Source organism: Moschus berezovskii, chromosome 21, assembly GCF_049115385.1.
Source record: "Moschus berezovskii isolate FMDL1 chromosome 21, NW_MosBer_1.0, whole genome shotgun sequence".
NCBI lineage: Eukaryota > Metazoa > Chordata > Mammalia > Artiodactyla > Moschidae > Moschus > Moschus berezovskii.
The window spans coordinates 39107176-39124578 of NC_142480.1; the positions used below are offsets into that span (position 1 = coordinate 39107176).

Sequence of the window (17403 nt, forward strand, 5' to 3'; positions counted from 1 at the left end):
ACTATGTTTGGGAATCTGCTCTAATGATCTGCTCCTCTATTTAGCAATAAAAAGCTTTCATCTAGCCAATGAATGCTAATTGATGTCAAGTTTCCCTTATGGATAAGAAGTAAGACCAAATGAGCAACCTTTTAGTAACACAGAAAACTCCCTCTGAAGGTTAATGTATGGCATTGATTGTTCCAGAGCATCTATTATCTTGAGCCTAATTCTAAGCCAGCTGATCCAAGTCTCTCAAAATCGGAAATCATTTGGTAATTTCCAGTTCCACAGCTGTCTCACACAAGGCTCAATCATTCCTTGCTCTTCTGTAACACACCTGACTAATAATGTTTCTTTTCTGCCTTCATCACCTAGGCAGTTAATGCCATGAAAGCAGAGACATTGTCTATCTTGTTCACTGCATCAGCCTGAGAACTTGACAGGTATTGATTCTCAATTGTTGAACGAATAGCTAGGTAACACAGCAAGGATACACACTGGTGTTTAACTGGCATCAAAGACCCAAGACTGCACTTCAAATATGTCAAGAACTTTCTGCATTTCCCAATCTTCATCTTACAGAGTGTTGGAGAGATCAGATCGGCATCAAAAGTACAACGAGGAATTTTAACTCTGCTTTACCAGTGATTGAGAAGATCAATGTAATCAAGTATCAAATATAGCCTTTTCCTTACAGGTGATTTCAAGTATTCTGTAGTTTTCAACAAATTGAAAACATTCTAGCAGTAAAGGGGAAAGGAGATGCAAAGGGACAAGTGTGGGAGGCTCCCATAGAACCCCAGGCACGGGATGATAGCAATGGTTTGCACTGCAGTGGTGGCACTGGAGCTGTGTCTCTTGGCACAAGTGACTCACCTTCTCTGAGCTTTGTTTTTCTCAACTACATGATTGAAAGTCTACCTCTAAAGCATTTATACTAAATGTTTTACAAGGTTATGGTGAGAATTAGCACTAACAAATATAAAGTAACTGACACATTTGTGTCCTCAACAAATGATAGCTTCTACTCTGTTGTATTGAGACACAGGGCTTTCTAAGGCTGAAAAATGCTTTAGAAAAGCAATGATAAGGGAAAAAACATTATTTTAAATTATCCTTTAAGATTATTTAATAATATCTTTGGTATAATTTTAGGGCTTCCCTGATGGTTCAGCTGGTAAAGAATCCGCCTGCAATGTGGAAGACCTGGGTTCGATCTCTGGTTTGGGAAGATCCCCAAGAGAAGGGAAAGATCCCCCACTCCAGTATTCTGACCTGGAGAATTCCATGGACTGGCCTCAAAGAGTCAGACACGAGTGAGTGACTTTCACTTTTCACTTTGTATAATCTGCCAGCGTATACCACGTACACTAATTCAGCGGCTAAACTGGGCCAGTGCAGTAAGCTAACAGTGGCTAACCCTGGGCAAGATCGTAAGGGCAATTTTTATTTAACTTGTTGTGTATTTTCCAAAGTGAGCATGTACTGCTTTTGTAATCAAAAAGAGTAAGCTGTTAGATTGTTTTGGACTCAGAAGACAATTTACCCTGGATTCTCTTATTCCGTATAACTCTGATGTTGTTATATAAGGTTCTTGGGTGCAGAATCAAAGACGTGGCCTTTACTAGTGTTAGGCATAAAGGAACTTAGAGAAGAGATTCTTCCTGCCAGGATGAAAGGAAGCCAAAATCCTCTCCAACTGTGAGACCTACTTCAAGGATAACTAACATTCATATACATGCATTTACTCAAAAAGTCAATTCAGTTCCCATTTTTATTGGGCTCTTAATAGGAAAGTAGGCTTCTTTTAAAATCTGTATTGCTAATATGAATGAATAGTATTAAGATAGATTAAAAATAAACCAAGATGTGACCCATCAATAACACTACTACATATATAGAGAAAGAGAAATTAAAACATACATCCACACAAAAATAGGCTTCCCGGGTGGCACAGCAGTAAAGAATCTGCCTGTAATACAGGAGATGAAGGAAACACTGTTTTAATACCTGGGTTGGGAAGATATCCTGGAGTAGGAAATGGCAACCCACTCCAGCATCCTTGCCCAGAGAATTCCATGGATGTGGGCTCCAGTCCTTGGGGTCACAAAGAGCCAGAGACGATTGAGCGCGCGCGCGCACGCACACCCACACACCCCACACAAATGTACACGAGTATAAAAAGCAGCGATACTCATAATAACCAAAAAAGTGGAAAAAAACCCATGATCCCAAAACTGATGAATAGAGAAAATGTGGTACAGTCACACAATGGAGCATTATTCAGTAATAAAAAGAAATGAATTCTTGCTATTTCTCTCACCTAGTAAACAAAGAAATGAATTACCCATACACTCTAAAATGTGGATGAACCTCAAAAACATTACAATTAGTGAAAGAGGTCAGTCACAAAGGACCACAGAGTGTATGATTCCATTTATATAAAATCTCTAGAATAGGCAACTATGTACAGACAGGAAGTAGATTAGTGGTTGCATAGGGCTGAGGAGGAACCTGGGGGTGAATGGTAAATTGCTATACAATTTCTTTCCAGGGTGATAAAAATGTTCTAAGATTGTGGTGATAGTTGTACAACTCTGTTAATATATTAAAAGTCATTAAAGTATAATATTTAAATAAACTGTATGCTCTGTGAATTATATCTCAATAAAGCTGTTACCAAAAAATAAATAAGTAAACCAAGAAAGGCAAATAACTATGTTGTTTCATGTAATTCTGAACTGATTCATTTTCTTTTCCCCCATTAATCAGTTCATTAGAAATATTTTAGGACTTCTATGGTGGCACAGTGGAGAATCTGTTTGCCAATACAGGAAACATGGGTTTGATCCTTGATCCGGGAAGATTCCATATGCCACAGATCTACTAAGCCTGTGGGCCACAACTACTGAGCCCTCACTCTAGAGCCCTGGAACCACAACTACTGAAGCCCACATCCCTAGAGCCCATGTTCTGCAACAAGAAAAGCCACTGCAATGAGAAGCCCATGCATTGCAATGAAACAGAGCCCCAACTCATTGCAACTAGAGAAAGCCCACATGCAGCAAAGAAGACCCAGGGCAGCCAAAAATAAATAAAATAAAGAAATATTTTAAATTCAACTATTTAGTGAAGATATCAGTTCTGGAAAGGAAAGGTAACATTGGAAGAATTATCAGAAACTACTTAAAGCAGCTATAAGATGGTCTCTCTCTGCGTGTGTCTTTTTTTCTCCAGTTGTCATAAACTTTTTGTTTGAAAGTTTAGAAAAACTCATTAAAAAAAAATACTGGGGAAAAAATCAGTCTCTGCACCCCCACAAATAACTTGAACAAATCACATATGTTTAAAATTTGTTCTTGTATTTATTGGCTTTGCAAAACAAGACCAAGATGTACTGTGTAAGATACATCTTACACAGTATTCGTAATGATTTGCAAATCATTTGTTTAAAAAAAGGGCAGTTTGCAAAAAAATGGTTTTGGTTGTTTATAATTCTCATTAAAACAATATCTGGCCAAAGGAAAGAAAAAGACTGGACCATTCCCAATTAGCCTGAACAATGGAATTAAAGTTGCATGATTAATTTGAATAGTGCCTTTTAAAAATAGATGCCAATTATATATTTTAAATTATGCATGATAAAAGTCACAAAACCACAAATTTACTCAAGAATGTTATATACTTTGGTTATGGAATATCTTTCCAAGCATGATACTAACAACAAGAACTAAAAATGAATGATAGATTTGCCTGCATAAACACAAAAAGCATTCGCTATACCTGCATCAGGGCTTCCAGGTGGCGCAGTGGTTAAGAATCCGCCTGCCAATACAGGAGACGTGAGAGACGGGGATTTGATCCCTGGGTTGAGAAGATTCCCTGGAGGAGGAAATGGCAATCCGCTCCAGCATTCTTGCCTGGAGAATCCCATGGACAGAGGAGCCTGGCAAGTTACAGTCCACAGGGTCGCAAAGAGTTGAACACGACTGAATGTACCCACATCAAAACTGAATCTTTTAGAAGTTAAGTGCTCTGATAGAAAACTGAGCTAAGGAGATGAACAGTGCACAAAAGTAGACAAAAGAACAATATGTGGAAGAAAAAGAAAAATAAAGCCTATGACATGGTTTTGCTGTATAATGTGTGATAGTGTTTACTGAACTCTTCCCTCCCAAGGACATTAGTCTCCACTTGGCTTCAGCCCAAAACAGCAATAAGAAAAAAAGGGGGTAGGATATTTTAACAATAGTTCATCACATTCACTTAACGATTTTTGAAATTAGACTGTAACCCTTTGTCTGAGTTAGAGACCCTAGTCATCCCCTACTCCCTCTCTCATCCCTCACTGTATGGAGTCTCCTTCCTCTCTGTTCCCTCTACCACGGTCTTACAGACACTCATACTTCCTTGCCTGACTATTTCAATAGCCTCCTGACTGGTCTCCCCGCCATATGTTTCTTCCCACTTAATCCATCTTCTGGACTCCAGAATTAAGAGTGTAATACTGTCTTTAAATCTCAGCAGCCTCTGCATTGTATTGAGCACAGACTCCAAGGTCTGTGAAGCTGTCTTCTCGGTTACTCTTCTTCCCCTGACAAGCTGTGCTCTAGCTTGGCTCAGAGGCTGACTTTCCATAAAAAAGTGAAGCTTCCCTACTGCCAGACCTTTACACAAGCAGTTCCTTCTGCCTTCACTCCCTAGTGTACAGCCACCTGGAGTCTAGGGTCTTCCCCACATTGTTAAGTAGTTGATGACAGCCCTGCTGTTCCTGCAAGACTGAACATTAAAAACCAAGGACAGGAGGAGGGGTAAATTGGGAATTTGAGATTAACATATACACATGATTGTATATTATTAAACTGATGAACAACAAGAACCTAGTATATGGCACAAGGAATTAGTCAATATTTTGTAATAACCTACAATGGAAAATAATCTGAAATAGACTATATGTGTATATATACATATACGTAACTGAATCACTTTGCTGTACACTTTATCATTATAAAAATCAACTATACATCAACTTTAAAAAAAAGAAGTGGACATGTCTTACTCACCCACCAGTCCCCATCACCTAACTTACTAAGAACATGGTAAATATGAAGAAATAAATGAATCCACTGATTATTTTTCAGGGTGCAGAATGTTTTTGCACTGCTAACACAAATACTTTGATGAAACTTTCAAAGTGCTAGATGTAGCGATTTCAGAGTCTTATTTTTTAAGAAAAGCACCAGTGGTAAGATTATATGCAGGAACATATGATTTTTTTTCCCACGAGTTATTTTTAAAAATGATTTGTAAGTCACCAAAATGAAATCAACTCAAGATTTGATTTTAAACTGACTCAGGATTGAAAACTTTTAGCTTTTTGGTTCCTCGTTTCCATCTAAGGTGCTCCTGCACCAGCAGTGCCCCCATGAGAACCCACCAATTCTGCCCAGTTGAGAGGATGAAATGCCTGCTGTTGTGGAGCATCTCTGTTCAGATGAGGATCGCTAGGCTTACATTTGGGATGCATCATCAGGAACCAGAGGACTCTGCAACCTAGGGCTAAAAATACGCCACATAACAAAGGAAAAAGAGGCTGGGAGAGAATCTAGGCTAGCAGTTGGCCTGAGAACAGGAAAAAAACTCAGTTATAGAATAGTCCCCGCAACCAAAGTAGGAAATGATTTCAACAAAAGTTTCTCAAGTTTCTCCATCGTTTGGGTGACATTCTGAAGACTTGCTCCTAACGCGGTGATAAAATGTGCTAGGCTCTCTTATCCACTAGTCTTCACAGTTGTCACTTTAAGCAACAGTGTTGAAGAGGTGGTCAGAATATGGAAAACACAGCATTTCTACTGAGCTGGATGGGAAAGGGGTGTATTTCAGGATTTCATTCTACTGTGTCAAGAGCCACTATTTACTTCCTTCATCAATATTTATTTGTTGCCTAATATGTGCCAGTTTCTGTTGTAGGTACTGGAACAGAGCTGTTGAATTAAAGTCCCACTCTGGAAGCTAATATTCCAGTGCGTAAACAGACAGTAAACAGGCCAGACAGTGTTGAGTCCTTGCTATGGAGAAAACTCAGCAAGGAGAGGGAGAACGTGAGTGGGTGGGGGGTAGACTGCTCTTCTGTAGTGTGCGTTGTCACGTCAGTCGTGTCTGACTCTTTGCGACCCCAGGGACCGCAGCCCGACAGGCTCCTCTGTCCGGGAATTCTCTAGGCAAGACTACTTGAGTGGGTTGCCATGCCCTCTTCCAGGGGATCTTCCCGACCCAGGGACTAAATGCATGTCTCTCACATCTCCTCCACTGGCAGGCAGTTTCTTTACCACTAACACCACTTGGCAAGCCCTTCTTGCTCTTCTGTAGGAAGTAGCCAAATAAGGCTATATTCGAAGAGAGATCTGCACGAAGGACTGGGCCATACTAATGCTTCCAGAGGAAGAGCAGTCCCGAGCCAGAGGGAATGGCAAGTAAAGAGGCCCGGGGACGGAAGAGGGCTTGGTACTTCAAGGAACAAGGGGGCTCATCTAACAAAGAGAGTGTGCAAGGGAGTGCAAGGTGCAAGACAAGGCAGTGGATGGGCCAGAGTATGGGGTACCTTGTAAACCAGTGTAGAGAACCTGGCTTTTACTGAGCAAGAAAAGAAGCCATTGGAGAGTTTGAACAAAGCAGCAGCACAATCACATTTTCAAAGGATCACTCTGGCTGCTGCGCTGAGAACTGACTGAAGCAGCAGACTGCAGTGATGGTCCGAGTAGAGAGAGAATGGTGGTGTGGACGAGTCCCTGCAGGGGTAAGCGGTCAGATTCTGGAGACATTCTGGAGATAACGACAAAATTTACCAGGTCACAGTTCCATCCACCTCTACTGCTGTGCATAGCAAGGCTGAACGGTCACTTTGTAACAGCCCACCCTCATTCTTTATGGATCCTGCATTTATTAGCAAGTCTGTCCTTAACCCCAAAACCAATACTGTGGTGCTCTCCTGGTCACTGTGGACACACACAGAGCCACGGAATTATTTGTTGCCTGATCTGCATCTTCCCTGAAGATGCTGAAGTCAAACAAGGGGCCACTCTCTGCCTTCTTGCTTCAGCTCACACTGTAAAACTGGTCTCCTTGTGGTCTATTTTGTGCTATGCTTTCTGAATTCTTGTGCTTTTCATTGATTTCACTTTTTAAAATGTCCCCTCAGTGTATGCTGGCTAGTGTTCCTAAGCATAAGAAGGCCGTGATGTGCCTTATGAAGAAAGTGTTAGATAAGCTTCACTTAGATATGAATTGAACTGCTGTCAGTCATAAAGTTCAATATTAATGAATTACCAATGTATATTAAATGTCTTTGAACAGAAACACACAAAAAACAAGGTTATGTATTGACGCGTTGACAAAAGTGTTGTGACCAGAGGCTCAAAGGAACCCAACCTGTTATTTCACTAGGAGCACTGGCTCAGAATTTGCTAATTCAGTATTCATGTTGACTTCACAGAACATGGCTACCATGAATATCAAGAACCAACTGTATAAATTAAGAGTAAATAGAAAACAACAAAATTCTGTAAAGCAATTATCCTTCAGTTAGAAAATGTTAAAAAAAGAAAAAATTTGAAGATTAAACATACACTATGTAAAAGGTGCTTGGAAATTAGCTTGAACATCACCACAAACAAAATTTCAAGGCACTGCTACTCCTTAAGTGCTTCCCAGGTGGTGCGAGTGGTAAAGAACCTGCCTGCCAATGCAAAGAACAGCAGGTTCAATCCCTGGGTTGGGAAGATCCCCTGGAGGAGGGCATGGCAACCCACTCCGGTGTTCTTGCCTGGGGAATCCCAGGGACAGAGAAACCTGGCAGGCTACTGCTGATAGGGTACTAAAGAATAGGACATGGCTGAATTGACTTTGCATGCACATGCATAGGCTGGGTACAAAGAAATTTAAAAGCTTTCCAGGTAATTCCAATATGCAGCAAAGCACTTCTCAAACTTCGGTATGCACTTGAAACACATGCAAGCTTGTTAAAAGATTGCTGGGCTCTATGCCAAGATTTTGAATCAGGCTTGGGATGGGACACCAGAATCTGCATTTCTAGCCAACTCCCAGGCGATGCTTGTTGATCCACAGACCACTTTAAGTAGCACTGCCTTTCAGCACTTCTATCAGAGAACTCTAAGTGACAGCATCCTGAGTGTACCTGAATTGAGCAAATCTCAGCAATGGAGCACCCCTTGGATAAAACTATTCGAATCTCTTGGTCACGCTTTTCCTCTGTAGCCGTAGTTTCTGCTCCATAACCTTCCACGTGGCTTGTGCTGCCATCTGTGGGCAGCTGGTCTATTGCACAATCCTCAGCATTGTTTCCTCATATCCACATCTCATCTGGCCTGGCTCAGTCCACATGTTCATTCTCAAACCCATTCCTGCAGACAGGTTATGTGTCACCTTTGTGACAGGAGTGGGGTTCTCTGACTGACAGACCCCCCAGGACTACCTGGAGTAAAGGGGTGGAAAATCAAAGATTGGAAGACCCATAGCTTACAGGAATGATGAGCCCACGGTAGTGGTATCTCTTAGGCAAGAGGAGAGAAGAATGAGACCTGAAATGAATACACTGCTGCTGCTGCTGCTACTGCTACTGCTAAGTCACTTCAGTCGTGTCCGACTCTGTGTGACCCCATAGACAGAAGCCCACCAGGCTCTCCCATCCCTGGGATTCTCCAGGCAAGAACACTGGAGTGGGTTGCTATTTCCTTCTCCAATGTGTGAAAGTGAAGTCGCTCAGTTGTGTCCGACCCTTAGCGACCCCACGGACTGCAGCCTACCAGGCTCCTCCATCCATGGGATTTTCTAGGCAACAGTACTGGAGTGGCTTGCCATTGCCTTCTCCGGAAATGAATACACAGGGGGGCTTCAAAAGTACTGATTAATTTGCTTCTGGAGCTGGGTAGTGGGTACACAGGGCTTTCATTTTAATTATGCCTTTCATGTTTTACTATGTTTGCATGTATGTATGCGTGCACACACACACACAATTTTTAAGTCCAGTAAGAATATCCATCGGTATCAAAGGCTGGCAAACCTAGAAGAATGTGACTTATTTCACTGGACAGGCCTCTGATAGGGTAATATGAAATGAGGCCTAGAAGGACAGCTCTCTCTTTTGCTCAGATTGGGCTACAAGTTCTCCAAGCTGGTAGGGGAACAAAACAAGAAATCTCCACTGCACAGTTCCCGTCTTTATGCTGTTTACATTTCTGTCCATTTTTTAAAGGTTACTGCAAAGGTGGCCACACTACATACAAAGCATGAAAAAAACACAGCCCTATTAATCCTGGTATCTTCAACAGTTATTGCTAGAGAACTTTTCCCTTCATCATTTCCATTCTTTCCAAATTTTATTCAAAAAAAAAAAAAGAGGGAGAGGGTGATTAAGATGTCCATAAAGAGTAATCATTATTACAATATTCACCTGGACAGAAATAACAAGGACCCAATTCAGTTGGTACCATCCTATTTTCCCACTAGACAAGTTAAAAAAGTCAAAGCTTTCTCAATGTGGAAGAGCAGGACAGCCTTCACACTGAAATGGTGCCCCAAATGAGTGATAAAATCCCTGATTTTGTCTTCTATTTATCCTTTTCTTTCTGTTCTTTTTCTTTCTTCTCACGCTCAGCTTTAGCTTCTTCTTCCTCGTGTTTTTTGATCAACTGTTCCACTTCTTTTTGTTTGAGAACTCTGATGACGGTCTTTCCATTCTCTCTTGTTAGTGTGGCAATTTCCACTAGAGGCAAATACACACACAGGTATTACAGGCAGCCATACTTAGCCAACACACTTAACGGGCAACTACAGTTTAATCTCTTCATACCCTTTGAGCTTTAGTACACCACTCTTTCAAGTTTTCTGCCCAATACAATTAATTCATAGATACTTTTAAGGAAACAAAATACTTTCGATCCGGTAATGCTTTTATGAATATTTTTATTTTAATATCTTCCTTATTTCACCCATACTAATCTCTGAGCTGCCGTTCTGTAAATTTTAGGAAAAAGTTTTCAATGCATCCAGCCAATTGCTCTAGCTAGCCTGACCAGAAGGAATCATAATTTCCCTGTTGGAATCTCTGAAGGCTCAGCCAGAATCTTTAACCACTACTTACATTTATTTTTCACAAACCTCTCAAAAGAAAAGTAGCCCTATGACTACAGATGAGAAAAGCAGACTAATACCAAAAGGAGAAGAGCTTCTGAGTAGGGGAAATTGAGTACTGCCTCCTGAAATTAAGTAGTAGACAAGAGACAACAATCTGCAAGTAAATGGCATTTTTAAAGGAACAACAGAAGCTAAGTCATCCTAAATTAAATCAATATATTATTTACCATAAGTTTTCAAACACATTATTTAGAAATATTGTTTTATGCAGTCATATAACTTAAGCGAAATATAGCATTTACAACTGCAAACATGGGCTTAATATAAAAGATCAGATTCAGATCTTGGGGCTTCTCTGGTGGCTCAGAGTGTAAAGAGTCTGCTTGCAATGCAGGAGACCTGGGTTAAATGTTATACCTTTGATAAAGTACACCAAACATATATATATACACACACACATATAAATATGTAACTACTTTCTTTCATATTCTTTATTTTCTGTATATATGAGTATAGATATTATCATTAAGAAGTCGATAAAATAAAATAGGATGGCTTAGATTTAATTACAGATTGAGAACATTCAAGCTCAAATCCTTAAGCTTGGAATGTAATGTGGGATTGTAGCTCTAGAACTTGTCAACGTTGACCATGGTCAAGTCTAGGAAATGGTTATAAGGCCACCTAACTTAAAAAGGCTGCTGTTTCAATGAACTACAATAACATGTTAAAGGCCTAACACAAGAGCCACTCAATTACTTCTCTCACTAAACAAACAAATTACAAGCGTGCACATAAATTACCTTTTTCAGCAGAGAGCTTACTAACATCCATGGTCTTATTTAGGACTTTGATAGCTAAAGCAAGTGCTGACTTCAGAGTCATTTCTCCTTCTTTGTAGTCTTGTTTTAACATTGATACAGCTGCCTATAAAGCATAAAGAATCAACAGAGAATTTCCTTTAAAATTGTATGTTTTTAGGAACATGAATAATGCCGAATTATTACTGGCATTATAACCAATATAAACAATTTCAATGGCAGGGAGGGTAGACATGGGATAGGGGTGTGAAGGAGGGAGGTTGATGATCTATGAATGGACCCCAGGGATCTGTGACAGAATTCAGGGAGTCTGTGACTATTCTGTGGGAAAAAAACCAAAAAACTAGATCTTATTTTCACAACTTCTAACTGAAAACTGGTATTTCCTTTCATTATCATTGTAGGTAATAAATCCTAGCACTACTAGGAGTACCTGTGACTTTATCACCGATAGAAATCAGAGAGATTTTCATATCATGTTTGTTGCAGCTACCTTAAAACGTTGTTTACACTCATCACTACTTTGTAATTATGGCAGTTATTAGACCTTTTGCTAGATTTTTATAGCAACACAAAAATACTCACAGCACTATTATTTCCAATGCACGTGGCTTTCCAACCTCCATAATTTCCACTAGGATCACTCTGATAGAGCTGAAAGCCATAGTGCTTATCCCAGCCAATGTAAAGCAATGAAACACCGAAAGGACGTTTTCCTTTAACAGAGAAAACAAAGTCACACATATCAACACTCTAAATTTAGCATTACTATGATTACTTGAGCTCAGTGAATGTGGCTAACCCCTTTTCTGTGAAGTTAAGCATTCATAAACAGCTCATGTTCTGGCCACCACAGATAAGCTCCATCAGAAATTCCACTTTTGTTTCTAGGATTTGGATGCAGTGAGGAGAGGGAATACACAGACGACCAGTGCTAAATACCATTACTATTACGTAAAAAGTCATTTGTTTTCTCACTTCAAAATTTTATTTTGGCCTTTCAGTAGTCTATTAATAAAATGTTTGATAGTCTACATGGTGGAAGCCAGTTAGTTCATGAAGCTGGAATATATGAAAAGTGTCTACTTATTTCATTTTCAATTTCTTTTTACTGTTTCAAAAAGGTTATTACTCATAAAATGTTTTAACTTTGGGGAATAAAATTTCCAAAGGTTTCAGTACCTCCAAACTGTGTATAAGCTTGTTTGATATCACACAGTGCTGTGACCAACTGCTCACAAGGAATTGGCTCCTGATACTGTAATAAATACCTAGGATAAAGAAACTGGCATATTAATAATTCTCTCTGAAACACTTTACACACTCTAAGCAAAATACCCTCTAAAAAAAATCTGCCATGGGGACAAGATAATAGTTGTAATCTGCAGAGGGAGGATAGAAGGTATGGCAACTCTTAACCTTACCATAAACAAGACTGGATTGGCCAAAAAGTTCACTCAGGTTTTCCCTAAGATGAACCATCTTTTTGGCCAACCAAATATTTTACAAGTTTGGTTAAAGAAATAAACTGTAATTTTTAGTTAATAGGTTTTTAATGACTTTAATCTTTTTAAAAAAATGCATTCTTCTTAGAAACATCAAAACTAACTTTACATATCATCAACTAAATTATTTATGACCATACCTTTGTGCAATGAGCCTCAGTTCATTTGTCAGAACATTAGCATCAGAAGTTATGCCAGCCACACTACAGGCCATATCCCTTGCAGAAAAGAAAGACATTTATCTGTAATTAGGGAGGATGTTTGCCAGAGGTATTTTACAAGTTTCAAAATATACTAAATTCTATTAGAAATGCACCATGCTTACTCATAGTTCCTATACCCTTCAGGCAAAAACTATGTGAGTTTTATCTTTGCAGGAAACTTTCAACTTGATGTCATTCAACACATAAGACAAACAAATGCATGTTCTTCACAACAGATGCATTTACCATCACCACCCTGTGAACAGGGCAACAGAATAAACACTAGGAAGCTAGGGTAAATCCCAAGAAGATTCAACCACAAGGAAGAAAAATGTTTTGCGAGACAGGAAGACAGGCTACTTCACACTCTTGGGTATAAGTACTCACTTTCAAAGGCCTCACTTGATGGGGGTGAAGGTGAAGGAATCCGAAGGGCAGGATATTTTTGAGCCTGACAAGGAAGCCCAGGGCTAGGCTCACTGGGAGAGTGCATTTTCTTTATCTACCCTCCATTTCCTGAAGGCTGCCCTGGCTCTTCTACAGCCTTGACTCCTCTGGCACTGTACCCAATCAAGCCTGCAGGCTGCTTGAGAGAGCCCAACAGTGACTCTGTGGAGGGATGACACTTTCTGGGGCGTCTGTATCAAAAAGGCCCTATAACCAACATTCACATGGTGCACCACAGAAGGGAGGGTCTCCAATCAGCAAATCCAGCTCTCTGCTAGCTGCAGTCCTGCACACTCAACTGTATCAGAAATTTCACTAGTGTACAGGCCCTGTCTAAACTTTTCCAAGACCTCCAGGAGGCGTGGTCTTTGGTAAGATTCAGTATAATTACAACTAATTCTTCTCAACCACTCTAAACAATACCTCGAGGGCCTCCTATATTCCTAACACTGTGCTAGCTTATTTCATTCATTCATTTTACTTCATTGAACTGCCACAATCACTCCAGTAGGCTCTACTGGAGGCCAGAGAAGCTAAACAATGGGTGTGAAGTCACAGCTTGTATTGGTGGAACCTAGATTTAACCCAAAGCTGAATGACCACCATGCCTGTAGTCTCATCACTATACAAAAATGTTTCTCCACTGAGTATCTGGCCCTGCATTTATGGCTGTGGGCCTCAAGGAGGTTTCAAGCAAGCAAGCTAAAACCAGGAATTTTCAGAAGTAAAAACACAACAAACTGTTCAGGTGTACCGTGTCACGGCGCACAGCCCTCCCAAAATACGATGAGGTGTTTTCAACCCTCTTCCCTAAGACTGAACTTACTCATTCAGCTTATAAATTTTTTCGGAGAAAAAGACTTCATCTAGAAGCTTGTGGATGTTGCGTCTCTCTGCTGCAAGCAGAACACCATCATTTGCTAAAATTCCCAAACAGGTGCCTGCGTGTCCAATAGCTTCCATGGCATATTCAACCTGGTACAAGCGACCTACAAAACACAAGCAGCAAGAAACCAAGACTCTCTTCCTTGTTCTTGCACCACTGGTTCAAGAGCAATCAGCAACAACACTAGAGAGCCACTTTTACTAACAGTCCTAGGAAGCACACAATTAACCCAATGACCATAATAAATACATCAAAGTACAAAAAGGATGAACAACTTAACACCTAAAAATATTTTTTTTAAATTTTATTTGAGACAGACCAAACAATTTATATTTTACCTTCTGGAGAAAATATAGTGGTCCTGGAGTCATATCTTCGAGACTGCAAAGGAAAAACACACAAGTGATTTCTACCCACTAAAAATAAGTCAACCCCTGCAAATCCACAAATCATTTTACAGAACACATCCTGGCATGCAAAATTCAGAGTGTGGGAGGAAACTGATAAGAAGATATCATTCCATTTCAATTTTCTCACGCAAGTTGGTAAGACAAGTACAAGCAATTCGATTTATCAGGCAACAGTTTATTGGCATGTGTATTAACTCACCATGTTTTCTTATGTTTATGATAATTCCTGTAAAAAGAAAATAAGATAATTATTAAAAATGAAACATACAATTTAAAAAGCATTTCTTGACTTGAAATGCTTTGTACACTCTGTTTTGTCCACTCTCTTCATTCAGCCAACATTATGGTGCACCAGGCACTATGCTAAATGCTGAAATACCAAGATGGTTAAGACCAATCCCTTTCCTAAACAGTTTACAGTCTGGCAGTCATGTAGGGAAGCAGACACAGAGGGACAATTATAAAGCAGTGTGGAAACAGAGGCAGTAAGGGTAGAGTGGGAACAGGTTAGAGAAAATCCAGAAAGTAGTTTTTGTCAAACAAATACAGAATATGAGCCCAAATTAGAGACAGGAAAGGCAGAAATAAGGCTGAGGACATTCAGGTCACAGTGTGGGGCAGAAGGAAGAAGGTGGGATGAATTGAGAGTAGCACTGAAATACACACTTCAGCTCAGTTCAGTTCAGTCGCTCAGTCGTGTCCGACTCTTTGCGACCCCATGAATCACAGCACGCCAGGCCTCCCTGTCCATCACCAACTCCCGGAGTTCACTCAAACTCATGTCCATAGAGTCAGTGATGCCATCCAGCCATCTCATTCTCTGTCGTCCCCTTCTCCTCCTGTCCTCAATCTTTCCCAGCATCAGACTACCATGTGTCAAACAGATAACTAGCAGAAAGCTGCTGTATAGCACAGGGAGCCTGGTGCTCCCTGTCTGCCTAGAAGGTGGGATGGGAGTGGCTGGGAGGAAGGGCTCAAGAGGGAGGGGATATATGTATACATATGGCTGATTCACAACTTGTACAGCAGAAACCGACACAACATTGTTAAGCAATTATCCTCCAATTAAAAATTAAAAAAAATATATATATATATATGAAAAAACTAAAGAACTAAACAAGTATCTAGACCATGTAGAGCTCTGAATGTCAAGTTAAGAGGCTGAGGCTTTCTCCAGAGGATGATACCGGGGTCCTGAACCATGAAAGGGAGAAGCGGGACAGTAATTTTTGGCATTATTACTATTTCTGCAGAAGATAACATTGGGGCTCTGCGTGACTTGGTGGAAAAGCCAAACTTCGGCCTCCAGAGCCAATTTCCCCAAATTCTGGAATATTGAGAATTAAGAATGGAAAGACAAGCAGGGATCAGGCCCCGAAGGCCCAGATAAAAGCTGCGAATTTTCTCTCTTAAGCAACGGGGCTCCAAGGAATGATGCTGGGCCAAAGAGCCACAGGAGCTGACTGGCATTTTAGGAAGATCGCTCTGGCTGGTGAAGACTGGGACAGAATAACCAGTTATGAGGGTACTGCAACAGGCAGCTGAAAGTTAAGTGTGGTCCTGAGCAGAGAGCCAGGAGGGCACAGAGAGGAGACCTGCCGGGCTTCTGATTCGCGCGAGAACACAACTTTCTCATCTCCACGCCTGACAACGGCCCGAGGCGAGTGCACCCGCACCTCCCCTCCCGCGGGTTCACTTTCGCGTACGAACTCTTCCTGGGACCGAGGCAGCCCTACAACTCTGTCCTGCCCGCCCGCCCCGCCATGCCCGCTCAGCGCAGGGAAGCCCGATGGAGGCCGGCCGGAGCCAGCCCTGCGGCGGGTCCGTCACTGACGAGCCGGTGCAGAGTCATCGTGCTCACGGCTCCTCGGCGGCCGCTGCAGGCCGGGACCCGCTCTGCCGCGACGCTTACGGCTCCGGCCTGCAGGGAGAGCGGCCAAGCTTCCGAGGGTACGCAGCGGGTAAAGGCTCACCGGAGGGAAGACGCTGAAGAGTGGAGGCCGACACTGGGCACCTCTCTCCGCCGGAAAGACACACCGACAGTGCCCGAGTGTCCGCTGCTAATATGGCCCCCGCGCGTGCGCAGAACCGCCGGGGGCGGGGCAGCCGAGGACGCGGAAGTTCAGCTGGGGGGGCGGAGCGAGAGTCGATTGCCCTCTTGGGCGCTGGGGATTTGGGGTACGAAGGCACTGGCAGGGATCTCAGCCCAACGAATGGGCACTAGAACATGAGGGCGGGAAGACCCTGGCCAAGGAGGAAGTGGAATTATGGCTCATGACCCTTTCCCACGCTTTGCACTCTGTTTTCACTTTCACTTTCTGTTCAGCACTAAGTCATAACCTCCAGGAAAGCAGTGGTGTTCAGTTCAGTCAGATCAGTCGCTCAGCTGTGTCCGACTCTTTGCAACCCCATGGACTGCAGCACGCCAGGCTTCCCTGTCCATCACCAGCTCCCAGAGCTTACTCAAACTCATGTCCATTGAATCAATGATGCCATCCAACCATCTCATCCTCTTTCGTCGCCTTCTCCTCGCACTTTCAATCTTTCCCAGCATCAGGGTCTTTTCCAATGAGTCAGTTCTTCGTGTCACGTAGCCAAAGTATTGGAGTTTCAGCTTCAGCATCAGTCCTTCCAATGAATATTCAGGACGTTTTTCCTTTAGGATGGACTGGTTGGATCTCCTTGCTGTCCAAGGGACTCTCAAAAGTCTTCTCCAACACCACAGTTCAAAATTATCAATTCTTCAGCGCTCAGCTTTCTTTATGGTCCAACTCTCACATCCATACAGGACTACTGGAAAAACCATAGCTTTGAGGAGACAGACCTTTGTTGGCAAAGTAACGTCTCTGCTTTTTAATATGCTGTCTAGGTTGGTCATAACTTTTCTTCTCAGATGGTAAAGAATCTTCCTGCATTGCAGTGTGGGAGACCTGGGTTCAATCCCTGGGTTGGGAAGATCCCCTGGAGAAGGGAATATGAACCCACCCCAGTATTCTT

General features: G+C 41.7%; 1 protein-coding gene across 2 annotated transcripts; it reads right to left on the minus strand.

Moving 5' to 3' along the window:
- Positions 1-9355: 9355 nt before the first annotated feature.
- Positions 9356-16509, minus strand: PSMA4 (proteasome 20S subunit alpha 4). 2 transcript variants are annotated; one of them, XM_055418030.2, is made up of 9 exons: positions 16380-16509; positions 14606-14632; positions 14335-14377; positions 13937-14099; positions 12601-12678; positions 12138-12226; positions 11541-11671; positions 10938-11061; positions 9356-9763 (listed from the first exon to the last, which is right to left on the minus strand). In XM_055418030.2, the coding sequence occupies exons 2-9, from the start codon at positions 14606-14608 to the stop codon at positions 9609-9611; spliced, it is 786 nt and encodes a 261-aa protein (XP_055274005.1). In that variant the 5' UTR covers positions 14609-14632; positions 16380-16509; the 3' UTR covers positions 9356-9608. The 2 variants fall into 2 exon arrangements, with proteins under 2 accessions (XP_055274005.1, XP_088685685.1); XM_088829559.1 differs by lacking the exons at positions 13937-14099; positions 14335-14377; positions 14606-14632; positions 16380-16509 and adding an exon at positions 13051-13225.
- Positions 16510-17403: the final 894 nt, after the last annotated feature.